This window comes from Panthera onca, chromosome C2, assembly GCF_046562875.1.
Source record: "Panthera onca isolate mPanOnc1 chromosome C2, mPanOnc1 haplotype 2, whole genome shotgun sequence".
Taxonomy (NCBI): Eukaryota; Metazoa; Chordata; class Mammalia; order Carnivora; family Felidae; genus Panthera; species Panthera onca.
Window position 1 is genome coordinate 134,240,504 of NC_138347.1, and position 25,052 is coordinate 134,265,555.

The 25,052-nt window shown below is 42.3% G+C and overlaps 1 protein-coding gene across 4 annotated transcripts in view; it reads left to right on the forward strand.

The window, feature by feature from the left end:
- PLCL2 (phospholipase C like 2) overlaps window positions 1–24,588 on the forward strand; it is a 195,382-nt gene extending 170,794 nt beyond the window's left edge. For 2 of the 4 annotated variants that reach the window (XM_060638594.3, XM_060638597.3), the window contains exons 5-6: window positions 5,638–5,747; window positions 24,206–24,588. In XM_060638594.3, coding sequence (XP_060494577.1) covers window positions 5,638–5,747; window positions 24,206–24,385 — 290 coding nt within the window. In that variant the 3' untranslated portion in view covers window positions 24,386–24,588. Of the gene's footprint in view, window positions 1–5,637; window positions 5,748–12,256; window positions 22,781–24,205 lie in introns of those variants that run through there. The other 2 variants (XM_060638595.3, XM_060638596.3) reach the window with 2 other exon arrangements.
- Window positions 24,589–25,052: the final 464 nt, after the last annotated feature.

Genomic DNA, 25,052 nt, shown 5'->3' on the forward strand with positions numbered 1-25,052 from the left:
GGACACTCAACCCACTGAGCCACCCAGATGCCCATCGCCAGCCCTCTTGCATGGAAATCTTCTGGGGTACTTGCTAAGAACGTCTGGGTCTGGGCCTACCCCAGACCTTCTGACTAAGATCCTGGGGGAGATGCAGAGACTCTGCGTTTTATTTATTTATTTATTTTTAAAAAGAAATTTTTTTAACGTTTTATTTATTTTTGAGACAGGGAGAGACAGAGCATGAACGGGGGAGGGTCAGAGAGAGGGAAACACAGAATCTGAAACAGGCTCCAGGCTCTGAGCTGTCAGCACAGCCCGACGCGGGGCTCGAACCCACGGACCGCGAGATCATGACCTGAGCCGAAGTCGGCCGCTTAACCGACTGAGCCACCCAGGTGCCCCGAGACTCTGCATTTTAAACACGCACCTCCGGTGACTGCGTTGTACTGAAGTTTGGGACCCGCTCCCTAGCATGTATGTGACTGCTCTGTGAAGACTGCCCTGAGATTCTCTTACAGAATCCCCTCTACCTCTCATCACAGTCTCTCTAACAATGGAGGCCGCCCATTCTCCAGATTACTGTGAAAGTGTCCTCTGCCCGGCTCCATTCAACTGCAGTCACACATACACACCAGCTCTTTGCCTACCCAGGGCTCTTCTCCGCACCTCCTTACCATCCTGTCTTCACCCCCATAGTGGAAGCTCCCAATCTCCAGCACCTGCCTCTAGCTCCTACCCCAACTCCCCTCAAACTATAATTAAAGAAAGGGAGTTTTACTTTTTTAAAATATTTGTTCATTTTTGAGAGAGAGAGAGAGAGAGAGAGAGGCAGAGAGGGAGGGAGACACAGAATCTGAAGCAGGCTCCAGGCTCTGAGCTGTCAGCACAGAGTCTGACGCAGGCTGAACCCACAAACCGTGAGATCGTGACCTGAGCCAAAGTCAGAGGTTTAACTGACTGAGCCACCCAGGCGCCTCTAGAAAGGGAGTTTTAAAACAAAAACAACTTAACTTCCTTGTGGGGGTTGGGGGCGGGAGTGGGAGAGGTGGTAAATTAGTCTTAAAAGTTTGGCTTATTTGATTTTCACCGATGACTTTAAGTGTCACTCTGCTCTTTAGACAGAATGGTACAACTTCCAGATGGAGAAGAGATAGTGCTTTTATGTTTCTCAATAAGAAACTTTGTCATTGGGCTAATGTTTCTTTGCTGAAAATAATTTGGAAAATAGGGAGAAAGTTACTTAACATCTAACCCAGACAAGTTCTTTATACTCAATGTTGATGTAAAGAACTAAAAGACCTCCTGTGACATGTTAAAATAGATTTCCTGATAATTTAATATCAAGGGAATAAATGCAGTTTGCATCTAATATAATTAGATTTCCTTGTTATATATGGACTGACCCACTTCAAATGCATAATCTCATTTGCTCTCCCTCTGTATTCCCTTAGAACTAGGTCAGTGCATGTGCATCAGCCCTTACAGTGCTCTACCTCACGGAGTAATTATTGGGTACACGTAACCGTAGCCTGAGCTCATGTCAAGAGTAGGGACTCTTGATTGGAGATAACTCATGGTAGTTGGAAGACAAACCAGTATTCAAATTCTTCTTTCCCATTTCCTTAGGAAAGTGCTATATAGCCTCTCTCCAAGTTTCCTATACGATGTTCGTAAAGCACCTGGACAGATGCCTTTTGTTTCTCTCAGTTGTGTGCCCTTAGTCTGTGCTCTGGGCTTTGCACGTCACAGGGAAGCAGTGAACGGTACAGTCATGTTGTATGGGCCAAGGTCAGAATCCTTTGATTTCCTTAAATAAAATCAACATATGCTTTGAATCAGTGGATTAGCAGAATGTTTGCAAAGATCAGTCTATAAGTTATGAATATCAGAAGACTTTTTAAAGAAACCATTGTGTGATGCAGCAAATATATAATGAATCAATATTTCAAATAATGAAATAAGTAACAGTGGGACTGATAATCTTGGTCGCTTTTTGAAGCTTCAAGTTTTGTATATATATTTTTTCTTTTTGCCAGGTTTTATATTTTTAACATAATTTTTCCGGTTTCAACTTAATCACCTTTCTTGCGCACATTTTTAAAAGAACTTCATTAATAATACAGTTCTTTATGGACTTTTATTGGACTGTTGATATTTCCAGAGGGGAGAGATAAGAGGGAGCTGCATAGTCTCACTTTTCAATGAAATGTGAACTTTTTAGACAACAGGCATGTATTTAACTACCTTTAGTTCTGTAAATGTTTCCCTGTTTCTTCCTTATCAGTATCATCTTTTATTATTTTGACCGTTTCTTCCTTGAGTCCTCAGTCCTTCTCAAGACAGCCTATGCTTCTACTGCCTCTGGCCCTGCATTCTTCTGAACCTTCAGAAACCTTCTTAGAATTTAGGGTAGACGTTTGTCTAAGCTCAGCATTCCCTTACCTTCTTGTTTACAGAGAGTTGCTGCCTCATCACTTCTGTTGTGTCTCTTCTCTTTCCTGCATTCCAGTCATGAATTCTATCTGCCGTGCTTCAGTGATGCTTATAAGGCTCTAGTGCCTCCTGAAGGCTACTCTAGAAACATGACGAGTATTAATGACTCATGTCCTAAAATCTAGGTCTTGACAAAGTCCAGTATTAAATATTAGCAGAAAAGCCAGCACATCAAGGTCTCACTGCTCAGGCTTCACCTGGCCGTGTTCTAAGAAGTGGGTGGTAGTCATCATCGCACTCTCCAAGGGGTGTCCCAGGGAAAAAGAAAAACATGCAGGCACAGTTAAATGTTCTAGCAAAAATCCTGGGTTTTAGAACAAGATTGTATCCTATTCATGGTTGCTTTTTTGTGTTCTTTGTTTGTTTTTTGCAGTATGTTCCGCCAAGCACATTCAGTAGAAGTCAGAATTAGGTATAGGGGATGCAGCCTGCTGTGTGAGCAGCATTATGGTGGAGGGGGTTTAGTTAATCAAGTCGGGATGTTCTCAGGTACCATCAGTGGCAAAGAGAAGTTGGAGAAAAGGAGAGAGGTCAGTGTGGTAGTTTCCTAGACGATGTAATGAATTTTACTGTTCTTTCTTGAAACCAGTTATGTTCTTAAGCCTTATTAGCAGGATAGGAATTACAGCTGTTGTTCCTATTCGGTGAGGGGGACAAAAAGAAAAAACTAATAAAAAATTGGCAGCTTACTGTATTTATCCTATGTGTCAGCTTTTGCTTCCTGTTTAAAGACACTAAGAAATAGAGTTGCTGTCAATCACAGTATAAAGAGTTCTTTGAAATGGTGTTGCATAGGAAGGGTGTTAGCAATTGGAATGCCCAACTGAACAGTAACCATGCACAAAGGAACAGAGGAAATGTACAGATTATGACTCCTCCACATCATTTGTAACAACAAATGCTTTCAAAACAACCCAATGTCCGGTGGTAGGGGACTGGTGAAGTAAATGCTGGTTCATCCCCTCAAGGAGTCCATGTAGCTGTTAAGAAAAAAGAGTGAAGATGAGCTGTACACATGGACGCAGAGTGATCTCCACTCTGTACTTACATGAGGAAAAAAACAAAAACCAAGATGTAGAACAGTGTCCTTCTGAACAGTGTACAGAAAACAAAACCAAATACAGAAATTTCTTGTGCAAGAAAGGAAAGGCTGTGGATACGTGTACACAGTTGCTTGTATTTTCAAGGGGAACAATGACAGGAGAAGGGTATATTAAAAACTACCAAAAAATGTGGAGGGGGAGGGAGGGATCAGGGTACAGGACACCAGAAGGAAGCAAGACTTACCTGAGCTCTTTGATACGAGGTTTGACTTTGGAATCATATAGTCTTTTAAATTTTTATTAATGTTTATTTATTTTTGAGAGAGGGAGTGCCTGCGAGTGAGCAGGGGAGGGACAGAGAGAGGGAGACAGAGGATCCAAAGCAGGCTCTGCACTGACAGCAGTGAGACTGATGCAGGGCTCAAATTCACAAACCATGAGATCATGACCTGAGCTGAAGTCAAGAGTTGGATGCTTAACTGACTAAGCCACGGAGGCACCCCTGGAATCATGTAGGTTTGCCGTAATCATAAAACAGATTACATCCAAAAAAGCACTGCCCCACCACACACACGGAGAATGAAAAATGCAAAAGCCAAATGAACCTAACTCGAGTTTGTTAGTCACATAACGACATGGAGAAAAGAATTATTCTGACTAACCTTAGAACACAATATTCTTACTGTACATTCTCAGTGAGGTACTCCCTGAGGACCCCTCCCCCAGCAAATGCTGGTTTTACTGTTAAGAGTTCTATTGATGTGGTTAGGAATTAAGGTTTTCCACCTAGGAGATACAACATAAGCATCAAATTTTTAAAAATATGTAAAAACCTCATACACTTATATTTGAATTAGAAGTATTAGCAGGATCTTATCCTTCCCTCTTTTTTTTTTTTTTTAAAAAAAGGTGTCTGAGATCAGTCCAATGAAAAGACCTAGAAAACAATGAAAACTCAGTAAAAATGGGCACTCGTAACACCCAGATTGTGGTCTTTAAGTATCATTCCAACTAAAAGTATCTAGAGGTCCTTGGAGAAATGCCTGGCTCTAGGTCTGAGGTGGAAAATGTATTTGGTAAAGTCTAGAACATCTTGTGCCAAAAGGCTAATTAGTCATTTCAAAAGGACATAGGTACCAGTCTGAAGGGTCCCCATTGGCCAGAGGTGGGATAATTGACTGCAGATTACTATGTAAAATTCCGTGAGTTGTAATGATATTAAGCCAGCAAAGACACCGTCATACTATTCCTACATTATTGCATTGTTACTGCATAGGGAGCCTCTGACACTATTTTGAATGACAGTAGGGAGTATTCATTTGATTATGTCAATTATGTTAAAGAGTCATAATGTAAATGTAGAGTTAGAGGTCAGGGTCTTTCTCCCCATCTTCTTCCTTTTACAGTAGGCTTGGTAACTGACCTCAGATTGACTCACTGTTGACAGAAGTACATTACTTTGTATTCATTTCATCTCTGGCTGCCAACTTTGTGTCCTCAGCAGAGCTTAAGTCTGCACTCTGAGGCTCCAAATACCTGGGCTCTGGTGCTCTCCCTCTTGCTACCTCCACAGCCTTCCATCTCTCACCTTTGCTGAACCTCAGATTCCTCATCTCTAAAATGGGACTGAGAATAATCATATGTGCCCCGTTCCCCCTTCAAAACCATGAAGAATGACTGTTGTAGACCTCTAAGATGCCTTCTGCCTTGTTTAAGACCATGAGTTTTTTTCAGTGTTTCCCCTCTATCACATTCCTTTTTTTTTTTTTTTTAATTTTTTTTGTTAGTTTATTTATATTTCATTTAGAGAAAGAGCACAAGCAGGGGAGGGGCAGAGAGAGGGAGAGAGAGGATCCCAAGCAGGCTCTGCACCATCAGCACAGAGCCTGATGTGGGGCTCGAACTCAAGAACCTTGAGATCATGACCTGAGCTGAGATCAAGAGCCAGACGTTTAACCGACTGAGCCACCCAGATGACCCAATGATCACATTCTTAAATAGGCACGTTTATGAAAATCCACTGGGGATCGGAATTCTTTCACTAGAGATTGGAAAAATAAGTGTTGCCAGCTCCTCCCCACGGGTTGGATGGGGAAGTAAACTACTCTGTTTCTTTCAGCCATGGAATTCCATGAACATTTGCACAGCATCGGCACCAAGGAAGGTTTGAAAGAACGAAAACTACAGAAAGCAGTGGAGAGCTTTACCTGGAATATCACCATCCTAAAGGTACGTGGCCAAGCTGTTTCTGATGCTGGTGATTTTGCAGTCTTTCTCAGCATGTTTCGTCCTTTCAGTGTAGCATGTCCTGCATTGTGCAGTATCAGCCACTGAGGCCATAGCACAGTCACAGCAATCCAGGGAGAACCCGGCCCTCTGGAGAGCCTACAGGCACGACAGCTGGCCAGTGCCGCTCGGAGAGAGAACATGGGACTGTCATGGCTGGCACGTTGTGGATTCTGATAGGAAGGGAAAGGACCTTGAGTTCTGTCCTTGAAGCATTGTCAAGTTTATACATGTCAGTTGCTATATGTGAAATAGAAAATATGATTACAGAGGAATGATTGGGAATTTAGATTCTAATGACTCAAATGCCATTTGACACTTTCAAGTATAATCACAGCCTTAATATTAATATGATCCCAGGACAAAAATAGGAAAGAATTGTGTGGGGCATAATTAAAAGAAATATGTAAAGGAATTGCCATTTGAAAGAAATTTTCCTTCAAGGGAGAAGCCATCTGTATCAATCTGTTTTCCTTCCTTCCTTCCTTCCTTCCTTCCTTCCTTCCTTCCTTCCTTCCTTCACATGACCATTTAAAATTTTTAAATTATTTTTTATTATAAAATTAGTACATTATCATTGTTGAAACTGTCAAAATAAAAACAAGCCAAGATGAACATACTCCCACCGTTCAGAGGCAATTGCCACTGGCCTTTTTGCTGTACATTCTCCCTGTCTTTTTCTCTATGCTGGGCTTAATAGGAAATTGGAACTTTTTTGAATTTTGTCTCAGTGGTCTTTACTTTTCTTCTCCTCTGTGTTTGGGAGCTTGATAATCATAACACAGACACATTATTTCACTCTGGATCTTGGATAGCTAAATGTAAAATTATTCTCTGATATTCACCCTTCTAACTTTGTGCTCCCTTGAAGTCAAAACTGTAAAGACGTTATCACAGCTGCCGCTTTTAATTTCCTTGTTTCCCCTGAAGTTAAAAGATTCATTCCTGCAGCTGACAACAGTTTTCTGATTTAATAAAAAGTCACCCTTGCAAAACTAGCCAACTTGCATTTTCTCACGTTAAACCTCTACTCATTTTTATAATTAAAATCATTTTCTTGACTTCTTAAAATACTCCCCATCCTTCACATGTGCTTTTTTTTTTTGGTAATCTCTCAATCTTCTGCTTAGAAGTTAATTTTGATAGTTTGCAGTTAAGTAAAAAGCAGATATAAGAATTTACAATGAAAAGGAATTTGGCTTATTTGGCTTTATAACTTGCTGACTCACTCCCACCCAGAGGTGTGGGTACACTACAGATTTCCTGCAAATCTCAAGGGAAAAGTAGCACGATTGTTTAAGCCCCGTGAGAGACCAAATGCTCATTTTCTTTTACTTTATTATAGGCAAAAACAGACTTAGAGACCAAACTCCCACCTGTCAAGTGTCCTAGCTACTCGTCTGTGGTCTAGGAACCAGAAACCTGGGTATCACCTGGGAGCTTGTTCAAAATGCAGACTCCCAGGACCCACCCCAGATCTCCTGATTGCACATCTACAGATCTGTATTTTTACAAGATCCCAAGGGGTTCTCATACACATGAAAGTCTGAGACGCTCTTGGCTAAGAGCCATGGAAAATGGGAGCTGGGTGCACATATTAATGAAAAACAGCCGACATAAAGTAATACACCAGATTTTAGAAATCAGTAATTGAACCAAATAGCTACACTGAGGAAACCTATTTTCTTTGGAATTATGTCCAGGAGAGAGAATTAACACCTCAGACTTACGTTCATATGGAAAGTAATGTGTAGGACAGGGTAATCGATCTTTTAAAAATTTCCAGCATATTTGCTGTAGATGGTGTTCGAATGTGGTAGAACCTGGGCAAGGAACGGGGAAGAAGTGGAGAGATCTGTGTGTCACTTCCGTATAATGGAAGGGCTTTCTCCATTCCTGGATGTTTTACAAGTTTTATCTTTGTTTAGGGGAGTCAGTGCCCCCTTGGACTTGAGTTTGGGTCTGAGTTGAGCTACTAGCCTTTTTCTGACAGGAGGGAATCGGATCCTTTGGGTTCCTCTGACCGTGTGTTTTTTGTTGTGAGCTTGGTGAGGTGGCAGCCCTCCAGGGCTATGTGTGGTGGGCGAGAGGCCGCAGTGCCCTCCTGGGGGGCACAGAAGCTTGGGGAAGGTTTCAGATGATACTGGTTAGGGAGAGAAAAGGAGAAAGATGACAAGAAGACATGCTGAAGGAGCCCTGCGGCTGTGAGGCCTGACAGGAATTTCCTCGGGTGTTTAAATGTAGTCTCCTGAGCTCCCCCTCAGAATCTGGATCAGAATCTCTAGAGGTAGAGTGCAGGAATCTGCTTGTTTAACAAGTTCCTTGGGGTGATTCTGAGGCACCCTAGAAAAATGGAATACCTCTGCTCTGGAATGAAATCCAAAGCACCTTCAACCACTAATTTGAACAAGAAGGTAGGCAGGGCGACAAGGCATCCTGGGACATAGGACTTTCATGTGAAAATCGGGGCAAAGCAGGAATGCTTGGTCCTGCCATAAATTCTTTTCATCTAAGGACATTCATCCCTATTTTTATGGGTTTTTTGGCTTCCTTTGTTTAGTTTTTCAATTTTAAGAATTGCTTTAGAATACAGAAATGAACAAAGAAGAAATGTCAGCTGTCATCACCACACCCAGAGATATCTACTATTGACGCCTTGGCACATTTACTTCCAATCATTTTTTATTTTGAATAAAAATCATTCATTTGTCTTTGTAAATGCGTCTTCATCATACAGAACTTTTTTAATGTAGAAAAGATAGACCTTTTAAAATGACTCCAAACCCTCTGAGAAATAGCTATTACTAAATGTAGGTGACCTTATTTTAGCAACCATTTTATTTGCATATGGATGGATGGAGATACATTTTATTGATTCTGAGTCATCCTTCTTTTTTTATTTTTGAGATCAAAAATCTTTGAAACTGGTATGTTATCTTCTAGTCCATGGCATCCGTGCATTGTATCCTAGTTAAATTGGCAGTGATTTTCTTTCTTATTGGTACATCTGACAAGAGCTACTGTCTCACGTATTATGAAATAAGGTACGCCAGTAGATAGGATCCTACTGTAACTGCCCTTTTGAAGTTTTTTTAAAAAGTACTGAGTTTCACTTTTCTTTATTTAACAGAAGAAAAGAAGCTAAATGAATTACTAACAAGTTTTACTGTGAGAGATATTTATTTCCTATGAAATATCTCTGAGGTTAAGAAAAAAGATTATTGGGGCGCCTGGGTGGCTCAGTCGGTTAAGCGTCCGACTTCGGCTCAGGTCATGATCTCGCGGTCCGTGAGTTCAAGCCCCGCGTTGGGCTCTGTGCTGACAGCTCAGAGCCTGGAGCCTGTTTCAGATTCTGTGTCTCCCTCTCTCTCTGACCCTCCCCCGTTCATGCTCTGTCTCTCTCTGTCTCAAAAATAAATAAAACATTAAAAAAATTTTTAAAAAATAAAAAGAAAAAAGATTATGAAAAATGTTAGTAGGAGTCATTTTGTTGGGTTTTTGTTTTTTTTTAAGCTACACATTTCAATTATGAGGTCGGTTGGTTGACCTTCTGCTATGAAAGAGGAGAGTATCTACCCACTAATATTTCTAGGTGAGGACTTAGGCATACTGTTATTTTTCCATTTTCCAGTTTTAAATATTCCCATTTGGCCCCAAGACTATGATTACCATGTTGTTTGGTATAAGTTCAATATTTAAATTAGCTTACTGTCACCACCATCCATATCCTGAGGAAAGGGCAGAGAAGAGATAAATCTCAGCTGGGGTCATTGACAGTCTTTGGATTCTTGGACCCAGCTTTCTCAGAGTTTGTAAATGTCACGTTCTAGGGTCTCTGCTGCATAATTGGGAGAGGATGTAATCCATTTCCACAGGTTTCTGATTGCTCTTTAATTCAGAAGCCGGCCCTCAAGACCTCACTTCCCTTAGATAGTCAGCATCCTTCCCTTTTCTTGATCAACTTTATCGAGGTACAATTTACATAAGATAAAATTCCCCCTTTTGAACTGCACAACTCAACGAATTTTGATAAATGTATATTGTCATGCAACCCCACCACAATGATGACAGAGCATTTCCATCACCCCCAAAATTCCCTCATGCCCCTTTGCAGAAAACTCCCTCCCCCACCAACCACTGACCTGATTTCTGTCTATAGTTTCACCTGCTCCAGATTGTTGTATAAATGGGAGTTATGTAGCATGTAGTCTTTATGCCTGGCCTCTTTCGTGTAACATAATGCTTTTGATATTCATCCAAGGTAAGGTGTGTTTCAGCAATCCATTCCTTTTTTTTTTTTTTTTTTTTTTTTTTTGATGAACAACATTCTGTTTTATGGGTGTGTTACTCTTTGTTTATACATTCACTGGTTGATGTACGTTTGGGCCGTTTCTAGCCTCTAACTGTTGTGAGTAGAGCTGCAGTGAACACTCACACGCAGGTCTTTGTGTGGACATACTCTTATTTTACTGGCTAAACACCTGTGAGTGCAGTTACTGGATCATATGGTAAGTGCATGCCAGACTTTATAAGAAATTGCCAAGCTGCTTTCTAAACTGTCCCATTTAGCACTCCCCCCAACAGTGTTCTGAGAGTTCCCATTATTCTACATCCATGTCAACATTTGCTATTGTCAGTTTAGCCAGCCTAGTAAATGCAGAGAGGTTGGGCATCTTTTGTTTAGATTTTTCTCTCTCTTTTTCTTAGACTTTTAGAAGAATTATGATGGGCCTCAGTCTGGTTTTCTTCATGTTTCTTCTGCTTAGGGTTTGTTGAGATGCTTCTATATGTGAAAGAATAAGATTCTTCTACATGTGGAAATTTCCATCAGATTTGGAAAATTTTTTAGTCATTTCTTCTTTAAATCTTTTTTTCAGTCTTACCCTTTCTCTCTTCCTTCTGTAACTCCTATTATACATGTATACTGCTTGATATTTTCCCAAAAGATTCATTTCTTTTTAGGTCTTTTTTCTTTTCTTTTCTTTTCTTTTCTTTTCTTTTCTTTTCTTAAAAAATAGTTTTCCATGGTTTCTACATCTTCAACCAATACTGCTGTATCTTCTACAGTGCCTACTCTGCCGTTAATCCCATCCAGCTTCCCACTCCTCTCCTTTTGGTGCTCATCATACCCTTCGTCTTCCCGAACCAGATACTGACAGTAGCTGTTTAAGAGCCCCACTGCTCCACCCTGTACATCCCAGCTGTTTAGCCTCCCTGAACTCCAAACTCCATCCCCTTGGCTTGGTGGGGCCACCAGGCTCTGCCTTCCTGCACTGCAGCCTGGAACCCCTCCACACAGGGAGCTGGACCCCCGTTTGTATCTCTTCCATCAGGGCTCACTGTGTTGCACTGTCAGAACATCATTGTTCGATATACTGTGTCCAGTTTTCTATGTGTGTCAGTCCGATTCCTCACTTGTCCTGCGTTACCTCTTTCTTCTTACCCTCTGTCCCATCACCTTTTCTGTTGCATCAAGCAGAAGTAAACAAAAAGGACTGGGCACCGGAGCGGCTCAGTTGGTTAAGTGGCTGACTTCAGCTCAGGTCATGGTCTCGCCATTCCCAAGTTCGAGCCCCGAGTTGAGCTCTGTGCTGACAGCTTGGAGCCTGGAGCCCATTTTGGATTCTGTGTCTCTGCCTCTGCCCCTCCCCCACTTGTGCTCTGTCTCTCTCTCTCTCAAAAATAAATAAACATGAAAAAAAATTTTTTTTAAAGAAATAAAAGAAAAGGGCACTCAGTTTGTGTCTTTGCAGTTTGACTGGGCTCTTAAAAGTTTCAGGACTTCTAAGGATTGCCACTATGAATTCTGTGAGTTTCAGAAGTTTGTTAAATTATGTCATACCCCTTTGTTTGTTTGTTGCTTGTGTTGTATGTGTGCGCGCGTGTGTGTGTGTGTGTGTGTGTGTGTGTGTGTTTGCCAATTTTACTATTTTTTGCTCATTTCACCAGAAATGTGGGAAGGATATCCTGTTAATATTTTCCGCCCACCAGCTTAATTAAGAGGTTTCTCTCCCTTTATTTTTCATTTGCTAAACGCTCACTGTACTGGTGATAATTTTTATTGTTTCTATTTATTACCCTTCCTAAGATGGTGGAATCTCATGGTAGAAGAGCCCTGCTTTAATTGCTCTGTTTTGGTTCTAAGAGGCAGAACTCCTGCAGGCCAGCTCACAGAGGAGGGGCGAGAGGTGCTGGCCTCGGGGAGGACTGTGAAAGGCCAGGGAGCTCTGGGACCGGAAGCCGTGCTCCAGCCTCACAGGAGTAAAGGGCAGCCAGGAAGCCCAGCAGCACCCGGGGCAGCTCTTCCCCGGGGGCCGATGGTCCTCTCTCTGTCCTTCTCCCTCTGCTCACTCAAGTTTCTGTTGCCCTATGACTTACTGTGGTCTTGGTTTGGCCCCAACTGTACCTTAGAAGGTTTCATTCCAAGTTCTCAATCTGTTTGTATTTCCTAGTTCAAATTCCAAGGAGAGGAAATCTGATCGGCTGAGCCTACCCTTTCCTTTCACATCCAGACCTGCGGTCCTAAAGGTATAAGCCTCCTCTCGTATTAAGTTCTCCTTGGATCAGGTTCTCTACCTGCTTCAATCCACTGTGCTCAGGAAGGCACTGTTACATGGCACAAAATACGGCCGCCTTGACTGGCTATTTCAGTTCTCTGTTGCCATAGAACAAACCATGACAAAACTAGTGGCTTAAAACAACAGCTTCTTATTTGATACGATTCTGTGGGCTAGCTGTGGTCAGCTGGGTGGTGTTTCTGCTCCATGTGGTGTTGGTTTGGTTCAGCTGGGAGGTCAGCTGGGCCCGGACTAGCCAAGAAGGCTCCACTCACGTGGCTGGCATGTCACCAGGGATGGCTAGAATGGCTGGGTCCCCCTCTTCTTGATCTCTCCCTTTCTCTGCATGGCCCATCGTCATTCAGTAGTCCAGCCCCAGCTTCCTTATATTGCTATGAGATTCCAAGAAAACAAAAGGAGAAGCTGCCAGGCTTCTTAAGACCACTTCCTCCATGTTACTGACCAAAGGAAATCAACTCCAGCCCACATTCAAGGGAGGGGGAAGTGGACTCCGCCTCTTAGTGGATGGAGTAGCATGCCTGGACAGAGATGGAAGGAATTATGGCACCTGCCTTTGGAGATAGTCTACCACAGTGGCAGAACCTGCCAATGACGCATTTTCCCTTAGAAGGGTATAGGATACACTGTGAGGCTTGGCCACACAACCCCATAAAGTCATCAAACCCACCTTCCTGCTGCTCCCACCAGATTGCCAGCCTGCTCCACTGTCATGCAATCTTAGTTTTGTTCTGCCATACAGTATATGGAATTTTATCTCTCTGTAACTTCATTTCTACCCACTGGTTCCAGTAATACCCTCAAAGCAGCACAGAATTATTCTATTCCCTCCTCCTCAACATCCCTTTGTACCTTTGCAAACTATCATTACCTTCTCTTAGACCTCCCTGATTCAGGTCAGACATGCTCAATCTCTGCAGATAATAGGGTGAGATGGCATCTGATCCCCTCCTCACTGGGTCCCTTGGTCTCCTGATGGCTCTGGTTTGTCAGTGTCCTTCATAAGATGGGGTGGCCAGAATTATCCCCATACTTTGGATACGCAGTGCACTGACGGCCCCAGGGTAGGACTCGTCAGTATGGTTTTCTTCATAATCTGAAAATTATCTTACTGTCAATACAGGCCAAAATTATGCTGGATTTTCTAACACCTGTGTCATATCACAGACTCAAATAAAGTTTATTACAACCCCAAGATGTTTTCCAGAAGGATTGCTGCCAAGCCAGCTCTTCCTGTTCCGCACCATCCGCCCTCAAAACCAAGACTAAAAGCTAAGCCCTAGAAGTAATTAGAGATTTGTTCTCTCTAGGAAAATGAGACTTCTGCCAAAAATAAATAGTTAAACCAGACAGTCTTTGCACCTGCTGAGATGTTCATCTTGATTTTGTTTTTACCTGAGGTATAGTACTTACCTTGAAGACTGAAGAATGACATTTGTTCCTTTTCTGAACATTGCTGTGATGGCCCATGGGCAACTCCTTTTCTTTATTGATGTTAATATCCTTTAGTTATTTTATGTACTAGGTGATGTATTATGTTGCCTGTTTTCCTGAAAATCTGTAATTGGCTGGAAGCCATTCCTCTCTTTAGCATGTGAAGACTCTTCAGAATGACTCAGAAAACCAAACTATGGTAGTGCCTGTCATTAGACAGGCTGTACTTTCTGGTCCATTTAAAACACAGTAAAACCTCAGACCTTGGATCCCACTAATGTGGAATTTGTGATCACTCAGCTAACGTTTAATCGTGCAAAAAGTGTGCTTAAAAAATTAACAGTGCGAGGGAAGTGCTTGTGCGTGCTGTTTTTACTAGCGTTTTCGAAGCTTCCGTGTTCGTGGCCCTGGCCCTGCTCATCCCTCAGCATCCCCTTGCTCTCCCCTTCTCTCTCTACACACTAGGCACACTGCCCTTGCTCCCCTCTGGCCCTGGCCCCTTTGCCTGGAACACTCTCTTGACCTCCTGTCTTCTATGCTTAGGTCATGGCTCACTTCCACCGTCTGCAGCCTCCAACGGCACCTCCTGAAATCCTCACCCCCCCTCTACCACGTGAGCCACCAGCTCTGTGTCAGGGGAGGTCGTCTCCCACTGTAGGGGGCCAGCTCTCACTGCCAGTGTGAGACTTAGCTTTTCGCATGCTCATTCCCATTATCAGAGGGAGATGTAACCACAGTTGGAACTCAGAAAGCTTTGTAGCATAGAAATCATGCTACTAAGCCGTGGTTAGGCCCCAAAGGCATCACTTGTTGGGAGTCGTAGAGTCACGTGTGGAAGGAAGGCAGCGTCTTCCACAGCCCCTTGGCCTCTGCTGAAATCGTTTCCCGCCCATGTCAAGGCCCAACTTAGACCTCCTCCATTGTGCTGCCTAGGAATGCCTGGAAGCACCCACCCCCCCATCTTTGTTGAGTGACACGTAAAATAGTTTCTGAGGTGAAAGACACCCACTCTGAATTTAAATTGCATCTTATATTAAAAATTTTAAATTAAAGTGTGCGTAAACCTTTGAGCACAACCTTGTGAAGCTGAGAAACAACTGTAAATGTGATGAAATAGCCAAAATATCGGCAGTGGGGAGGGGATCGAGGTGCAAGGATAGTCCTGGACCGACCCACTTTGCTTGCATAATCAGGACACTGCTTCATACAGCTTAAATGTCTCTCTGGATTAAGGCGAAGACTAAGGGTTAGGAGTCTTGCTCCCAGAACCGTTCTTCATACTCTCAGAGGGCCTTTCCACCTGGCCAGCACCTGCAAACCCTTTGGGATGGAGTCAGGGGAGACGGAAGGCAGTCTTCTTGCTGAGAAGAGAGGAATTCACTTGCAATTCACATGTCACTCCCTTCACACATGTGACTGAGCACAGGGGAAGCCAATAGGACAGAAAAAAATCACGAAACATTTAACATGCATTTATCGTCCCACAGCCGAGCACATGCTGCTATGCTCTGTTGCACCAACTTCAGGTGACTGATGATCAGGGGATCTTTGTTCAAGTGTAAGGTTTATTGAGACGTCAGTAGGAAGAAGGCCTTCCTTAACTCTGACGAATGTGCTACAGCCTTGGCCAGCCACACTGGCCTCTCAAGGGGAGCGTTCGGAGTGCAGTGAGGCAGCTTAGAACCGGGGCCAGGATTTCCGTGGCCCCACCATGGTGTTGTTCGCTCCCTACTCATTCAACAAATACGAATGGAAATCTGTGTCTCTGTTCTTGTGTTTAAGCACAGGAAGAAGGAATTGCCTGCACCATTGGTGATATACTGGGGATGTTAGAAATGTAGTGGACGTTACACTTTGCTTGCTTTCAAGTGTCACATGTAATGTGTGGGCTCAACTGTATAGCTTGGGCCCTGTGGTTTAGTTAATCCAAAAAGAAAACAGAACACACAGAGAGAAAGTTGTATGTTTTTAAGTGTAATTTGCTGTGCAGGCTCTGCCTTGGGTAAGCCCCTTCATCCCTCTAAACTCAATGTCCTTGACTACAAAATTGGGAATAGTAACAGTAGCTCTCACAGAACTGAGATTGTCACGAGATAGTCTTTGCGAAGGGCTTAATACAGTGCCCGGCATACGTTAGTCACTCTCTTTCCAAGAAATGTTTCCTGATTATGAGCTTGTGTTAGGGTTTTGCAATTTAGATTCTCTGGCAAGAGACAGCCAGAAAAACCCTAGGTCCCTGTGCTGTCATCTCAGAGTGATGCCGAGGGAGGGGACAGGAAAACTCTTGCAGCCTTCTGGGTGATAGGAAAGATAAGGACGCGTGCATGGCAAATTGCTGAGTAAGGGGTCAGCGTGTGGCCGGTGCTAGGTGCTTGCAGGGTGGCAGTCTGTCTTCCTGCTAGGCCTTGGCGCTCTCCAGGTGTCTGCCCCCCTCTCTTTATCCCAGAGTTAGCTTCATGTCTTGGGGGAGCGGAAGGTATCGGTGGAGGTGCCTAGAAGCTGCTTTGTTCCTGAGTGGACAAAGAAGCAGGAAGGAGGCAGCCTAGTCCATGCCATCCAAATGAAGCTTCTCGGGCTGGGGCCGTTAGTCCCAGAACAACCCAGAAGTCAGTGTGGGCCCCAGACATGCTGAGGTCAAACCAGACACTGATAGCTTATGTCTTTATTTGCATTAAATTAAAAATTTTTTGACTACCTTTGTGCCTCCTTCAGACTCCCAAAATGGTATGGGTATCCTCTTTTTTCCTCTTCCATCCACCTGCTTATAATGTGGAAGAAACGTGTCTGCTGACTCCCAGGGAACGGCAGATGGCCATTTTTGCCCCTTCCAGCTCTCAGCCACGTGGCCATTGCATGGATTGGTGGCAGAGGTCGGGGGAGTCTTTGTGGCCACCCTGGTTCACTCATCTCAGAAGGAAGACAATTCTGTTCTTCTCTAATAGACAGTTGGAATAAAAAGCTTTGAAAAAGGATAACGGAAGTGTACAATCCCTATAGTTTTAGCTCTAAGTCTAAATAAAAGCAGTGAATTGTGGTTGTTAATTTTAGATTCAAAAACTATGTAGGACTAACAGATGTGCCTTGAAGTATTTTTAACATATTAAAAGCCAGGGCATCTTTTATGGTCAGACAGAAAGTTTGGTGATTGGCCAAGTGTTGAGTATGGCTGGGGCACTGGCCCTGGTGTCTGGGATCTGCCATCATTCCTTTCCCGGCTGCTCCGACCTCTGACCTGATCTCAGGCAGCCGCCGGCAGGGCCAGAAGGAGCACAGTTGCGGCCAGCTCTCCACAAGAGCCGCTGGGATCCAGCCCTGCCCTTAGCTATGTCTTTTAAAGATTATATTCCGAGTCTAAGTAGGAACCTTAAATATTATGACCTAAGGTTGTTATAACTCTTTCGAGATGAAAACCAAATAGAATAACTTTTGAAATTCAAAACAGAATGTGTGAAACCAAATAGGGTTTGAGTTTCTCAACTGGAAACGTTGCAAAGCCAGTTTCGTAGGAGTCTTCAAACCCAGATGCCCTGTGTCAGTGGGCGGCGGTGTTTTAAATAGCCTTTGCTCTTTTGAAGCAACGAGACGTGAACACTGCTACAGCAAACACCATCATCACCTTGTTCAGAATTGTTCTCTGCTCCCGCTGGATGCCACAATCCTGAGACGTGTCAGACGTGCGGTTGTGGACGCACAGAACAAAATACAAGTGCCGGGGATAAAACTCAGCAGCTCCCCAGCTCTGGGGGTCCTTTGTGTCTCCCCTGGCTAGGTGTGGAAAGCCTGATCCGTTCAAAGTGTGGTAATGACCTGTCTAAACTTGGGAACCAAGATTCCACCAGATAAAGAATTCGTTATTACCACATTAATTATCCTGTATACCATCTGGGGATTTTTCTATTTAAATGCCCCGTCATCCTGTGGCAGATCTATATATGCTGACATGGAAAGATTGCCAAGACATGATTTTTGGTGAAAAAAAGAAAACTGAAGAATGGCAGGGTTTGCTTGATTTCATTTCTGTAAAAAATACAATACCTATTCATAATATATATATAAATGCAGAGAAAAAGGTGAAGCACATGACTGGGAGGCCACTGTGAGGATTAAAGAGGAGACTTTCACATCTTAGTGTCATTATACCCATTCAACACATTTCTTAAGCCTGTGTTGTATGCCTGGTGCTGTTGTAGGCTTGAGGGGTGAGGGTTCAGCAGCGGATTGAAGACGTGAAAGTCCCAGTTCTCCTGGAACTCACATTTAATGGGAGAGACAGACAGTAAACAAAGCAACACAGAACATGTCATGGAGAAAGCAAGGCAGGGAAGGGGCAAGAAGAGTTGGGGGCAAGAGGTGGCATTTTTCATTTTGGAAAGGCTGTCAGGGAGTCAAGGCCCGAAGGAGGTGACAGAGCAAACTGTGTGTCCTTCTGGGGCGAGAGCCTTCCCTGCATAAGCAATGTTGAGTGTGCAACCTTGAGGCCGGGCCAGAGAGGACCTGCCGTGTCTGAGGAGCATTTAGGGGCCCAGTGTCACAGTGGCTTAGTGAACAAGGTGGGGTGATGAAGAGGGTGAAGACAGCTCGGGGGCTGTGAGAAAGGACTTTGACTCTCAGTCTGAGTTATACGAGGAGCCACGGGTTGGGGGGTTCATGTTCTGACTGTGTTTAGTTGTATGTCTCTGGCTGTCATGTTGACAGAGGAGAAGCCAGATGGCCAGTTGTCATAAACTCAGAGAGAGGTGATGATGGTTCAGGCTGCCAGTGGTAGCAATGAGGGTGGTAAGAAGTGCTGAGAACCTGTATATGTGTATATTTTTTGAAGACAGAGATAATGGAGGCTGCCGACAAGTGGGATGAGGGATGAAAGAAAAGGAGACGAGTCAAAATGGTACTAGGGTCTGTGTTCTCAGTCACTGTGAGAACAGAGTTGTCTTACCCTGAGAGGAGCTGGTTATAGAGAGGCTGGTAGGAAGGATATCAGGAACTCAGTTTTGGACACGTGAAGTCTAAGAGGACATGCCAAGGAAGCACTTTGAACATAGACCTACTAATTTTTATTAATAAAAATATTAGAGCAGAAATCGGTGAAATTGACATCAGGAAATTAAGAGAGAAAATCAATAGAACTAAAAGAAGGTTCTTTGAAAAGATCATTAAAATCAGTAAGTCTCTAGCCAGGCTAACTATGAAGGAAGAAAAAAAGAGGACACCAATTACTGATATCAGTAATGGAAGAAGGGATGTCACTACAGATCCCATGGGCATTAAAAGGACAGCAAAGGAATATGACGAACAACACTATTCCCACAAATTTGATAACTTAGATGAAATGAACCAATTTCTTGAAAGGCACATTTTACCAAAACTCACAAGAAGAAATAGACTATTTGAATAGATTTATCTCTATTCAAGAAGTCAAATAAACAATTAATAACCTTTTAAAATGAAAGCACCGGCTCACATGGGTTCACTGGTGAATTCTATCAAACATTTAAGGAAGAAATTATGCCAGTTTTTTTTTTTTACAATCTCTTCCAGAAAATAGAGGCAGAGGGAATACTTTTTAATATATTGTACGTGGCCAGCATTTATCCTAATACCAAAACCAGATAGACATTACCAAAAAAACTACAGATCAATATCTCTTATGAACATAGATGCAGAAATCCTCAAGAAAATATTAAAAAACTGAATCCAGCAATGTATGAAAAGAATTATACACTGTGACCCAGTGAGATTTATACCAGGTATGAAGGTTGGTGCAACGATCGAAAATCAATCAGTGTAATCAGGCTAGAGAGGAAAAATCACATGATCATCTCACTAGATAGCAAGAAGGCATCTGACAAAATCCAGTGCCCATTCATGATAAAAACTCTCAGCAAATTAGAAAGAGAAGAACTTCCTCAACTTGATAAAGAACAAAACACCTTTAACTATCATACTTAATGGTGGGAACACTCAAACGTTTCCCATTAGGCAAACATAGGCAAAGAAATCCCCTGACTCCACTGTTTTTCATCATTGTACTAGAAGTCCAAGCTAATTCAATAAGACAAGAAAGAAAAATAAAAGTTATACATTGGGAAGGAAAAAATATAACTTTGTTCACAGATGACATGATCATCTATGTAGAAATTCCAAAAGAATTGACAAAAAACTCCTGGAACTAATAAACGATTATAGCAAGGTTGCAAGATACAAGGTTAGTGTATAGAAGTCCATCACTTTCCCAGATAACAGCAATGAACGAGGGTAATTTGAAATTAAAAATATAATGCCACTTACATTAGCATCTCCAAAAATAAAATACTGAGGCATAAATCTAACAAAATATGTACAAGATCTACGTAAGGAATACTACAAAACTGATCGAATATATCAAAGAAGAAATGAATAAATGGAGAGACACTTCCTGTTCATGGATTAGAAGACTCAATATTTTCAGGATGTCATTTCTTTCCAAATTGAGCTATAGATTCAACATAATCCCAACCAAAATTCCATCAAGTTATTTTGTAGATATTGACAAATCGATTCTAAAGTTTATATGGAGATGCAGAAGACCCAGAATAGATGACACAGTCTTGAAGGAAAAGAACAAAGAGGAGTGACGCTACCCAAGTTGAGATTTACTCTAAAGTACAGTAACTGGGGCTCCTGGGTGGCTTAGTTGGTTAAGCATCTGACTCTTGATTATGCCTCAGGCCATGGTCTCTGGGTTAATGAGTTCGAGCCCTGCATCGGGCTCTGCATTGACAGTGCAGAGCCTGCTTGGGATTCTCTCTCTCATTCCCTCTCTCTCCTTCCCTGGCTCTCACTGTCTCAAAATAAATAATTAAACTTAAAAAAAAAAAAAAAAAGCTGTGGTAATCAGGACAGTGTAATATTGATGAAAGAACAAAGAGATCAATGGAACAGAATAGAGAGCCCAGAAATAGACCCACATAAATTTTAGTCAGCTGATTGTTGACTGAGGGGCAAAGGCAATACAATGGAGCAAAGATACTCATTTAAACAAATGGTGCAGGAACAACTGGACATCCACATGCTAAGAGAAAAAAAAAAAAAATCTAGACACAGACCTTACACCCTGCACAAAAATTAACTTCAAGCCAATTGTGGGCCTAAATGGAAAACTATAAAACTTCTGGAAAATAGCATAGGAGAAAACTTAGCTTACCTTGGGTATGGTGATGACTTTTTAGGTGTAACACCAACAACATTAGTCATGAAATAAAGAAAGAAAAGAAAGAATTTATAAGCAGGACTCTATCAAAATTAAAAACTTCTGCTCTGCAAGGCAAGTTGAGAACAAGAAGACAAGCCACAAACTTGGAGAAACTATTTGTAAAAGACACACCGGATAAGCAATGGTTACCTAAAACATACAAAGAACTTTTAAAACTCAACAATAAGAAAATGAACAATTAAACAATGGACAAAAGATCTGAGCAGACGCTTCCCCACAGCAGGCATACAGATGGCAAGTAGGCATGTAGAAAGGCGTTCAACATTATATGTCATTAGAGAACTACAGATTAAAACAAAAATTAGACACTAATGTGTACCTTTTAGAATGACCAAAATCTAAAGTGCTAACAGCACCAAATGCTGGTGAGGATGTGAAACAACAGGAACTCTCATTCACTGCTGGTGGGAACAGAAAGCGGCACGCCATTGTGGAAGACGGGATGCAGTTTCTTACCAAACTCAACATCCTCTTGCTGTATGATATTAGCAGTCATGCTCCTTTCGGTATCTACCAAAATGAATTGAAAACTCATGTCCACACGAAATCCTGCACATGGATGTTTATAGTAGCTGTATTCATAAGCACCAACACTTGGGTTTAACTGAGATGTCCTTCAGTAGGTGAGTCAATGAATAAACTGTGGTACATCCAGACGATGGAACATTATTTGGCACTAAAAACAACTGCGCTAGTAAGCCGTAAAAGACATAGAGGAAAGTTAATTGCATATCACTAAGTGAAAGAAGCCAATCTTAAAAGGCTACGTACTGTAGAATTCCAACTATATAATATTCTGAAAAAGGCAAAATATTGAGTTAGTGAAAAGATCAGTGGTTGCCAGGCATTAAGGGGAAGGGAGGGATGAATAGGGGGAGCACAGAGGGTTTTTAGGGCAGTGTGACTATGCTGCGTAATGGGACACATGTCATTGTACACTTGTCCAAACCCACAGAATGTACAACACTAAGAGTGAACCCTCGTGTAAACCATGGACTTTGGGCGATAATGATGTGCAGTGTAGGTCTATAGTTACAATAAATGTACTACTGTGGGGCAGGATGTCAGTAGTGGAGATGTTTACGCCTCATGCGGGGATTGGGGCATGCGGGAAATTTCTGTACTTAACTGCTCAGTTTTACTGTGAACCTGAAACTGCTCTAAAAAATAAAGTTAATTAATTTAAAAACAATATTTGGAATTTAAAGCACAAGTGGAATATCTAGTTACAATCTGTTAACCATAAATGTATGTAGCAATCCTGCACGTGAGGGCAAATAAAGTCTTTAACAAGAAATTATATTTCTGGCACAATATGCTATATTTATGTACAAAGACCTTACTGCTTGTAAAATTTCAGCATATGAGTTCAGTGACTAGTTAAGAATGAATAAAAATGAAGCTCTTCAGTTAAACTAAGCAATGGAGCATGTATTTATAGTTACTAATTAAAGGTCTTTGTAAAGCAGGAAAATCATGAACAGTAAGTGGTAAACAGCAAACCATTCTGTGGATTCCGGCCTCATAGTGGCTTAAGATTACGCTGCAATTTAGTCTCACCAGAGGCTGAGATTTGATTGTAGTCCAGTTGCCTTCCAAGGTAAGTCCTTACCTGTTGCCTCCGCAATGGCCCCCAGCTTTTGTTGTACAGGAGCACTTTAATGGGATGCACGCTGAGAGGCAGTTAAGGGGAAAAAAAAAAAAAAACAGGAGAAAGACGGGATAGTACCAAGAATCTAAGTATGACAAAGAAAAAGCCAAAGTATGGAGGGATGATAAAGAGAATAACAGAATGAATTTAGAGCCCGAGGAAGGAGACAAAATAGGAGAGAAGGAAAGGTAATAGTATAAGTAGAAACAACTATTAATGGAAGGCAGATTAAATATCAGAGGGGAAAATAGAACAAACGACCAAAGTAGGAATGTTGGAATTTACAGTGGAGTACCACATCATCTCTCCTAACCAGTAATCTTGAAATGGTCAGCTGATATATGGGTAGTTTCACCCCCCAGAGGATATTTGACAACATCCACAGACATTTTGGTTGTCACAGCTGAGGGAGTGCAACTGGTCTAAAGGGGCCAAAAGCCATGGATGCTGCTCACCAGCCCAAGATGCACAAGACAGCCGTCCACGCGTCCACCCGGCCAAAGAATTCTCTGGTCAATATGTCAAGAGTGATGAGGCTGACAAACTCTCCATTGAGCTCTGGAATCAGCTCAGATTCCAGACTCCCAGTGACTGGTGCTTCAGTCCATCCCATTGTGTCTTGACCTATGTGTTAGACTGCGTGTATGTCGAGAGGATGGCCACACCCCACTAAAGAAATTAAGATTTGGCTAAGAAAGTTTATTGAAAGTAAAGAATCCTTTCCTTCCTTCCTCCTTTAAGCAAGTAGTCCGTGAAAACCTGCTGGGTGCCTATCTGCCAAAGCTTGCTTCAAAAGCAAGTCTTTATAATGGAGAACAGACTGGTGGTTGTCAAGGGGCTATGGATGGTGGAGGGATGGGGAAGGGTGTGACCGTAGAGTCCTGGTGCCTGGGAGGTCTCTGTGGCGGCAGGTTAGCTCTGTGTGTTGATTGCAGTGGTGGTTACGTGAATCTCCCCATGGGATGAAGTGACACAGAGCTATACATGTACATTGCACCAACGTCAGCTGCCCGGTTTGGACCTTGTACTCTAGTTATGTAAGCCATAACCATTGGGGGAAATTTGGGGAAAGGTATATGAGACCTCTCTGTATTATATTTGCATCCTGTGAATTTATACTTACTTCAGAATGAGAAGCTAAAAATAAGGCAAATCTTAAAAGGAAAAAACCAAGATGGGCCAAACAATTTACAAAAAGATGTAATTCTAACCAGGGCAGACAGCCATGGTCCACACACACAGCATTCTATTCAGATTTATAAAGGGAAAGAACCAAAGAGGCAGCACGGTCTTGGAGCTTGATGTGGAAAACGGGGAAGACAGTCTTGTTTTTTATTACAATTGACCTATTCGGATACAGTGCCAATAGCAGATAAACATGCCCTCTTGTGGCATCAAAATATTTCTATTTCAGTGGAACACCTGTATTGTCAGACTGCAACAAGAAGTCATGTTAGTCACACCTAACATTTAATTGCATGTCTTGTTACAGGGACAAGCGGATCTTTTGAAATATGCTAAGAACGAGACCTTGGAGAACCTGAAACAAATCCATTATGCTGCTGTTTCATGTGGGCTGAATAAACCAGGCACAGAAAATGCCGACGTTCAGAAGCCGCGTCGGAGCCTGGAAGTCATACCTGAAAAAGCAAATGATGAAACTGGAGATTGAAGGAATTTTCTAGAAACCATTATGGAGTTTATAACTCTAGGACCAATTGTAGTCAAGTGGGACATTTGCTTTGCACTCACTAATGAAAATAATATTTGGGATTTTAAAGCACAACTGGAATAGCTAATTGCAGTCTCTTAAAACTGTGAATGTATGTAGCAATTCTGCGTGTGAAGGCAAATAAACTCTTTAACAAGAAATTATATTCCTGGCCAAAATATGCTATATTTGTATACAAAGACATCGTTAACAGTTCCAGGGTGAACCACAGACTATTCGTTCTAGTTCCGTTGAGAAAAAATGTTTTCCTAACTGAAAACAGTTTCTTAAGATGGAAATGGATTGTATTGTCAAATTAGTATTTATTGGACAGAAACCTAATCTACGCATTTTACTTCTATACGATTGCCAGAGTCTCTGGGTTATAGATGATTTTGGTGGCGTGCCTGCTGAGCCATAATTACTAGGGAGAATGTAAGTGGACAGATGCTCCGAGTCCCCAGGGGCCTTGGAGAGCCGTCGGGTACAAGGACTGCAGCTCCCGGCTGAAGACACACGCTGGGTAGACATACAATGTAAAAGCAGCCAATCTGGAAGCAACACATTGTAAATAGTTTTTCATTGTATGAAGTAGTGTTCACATTAAAACGATGTTTTATGATATTTC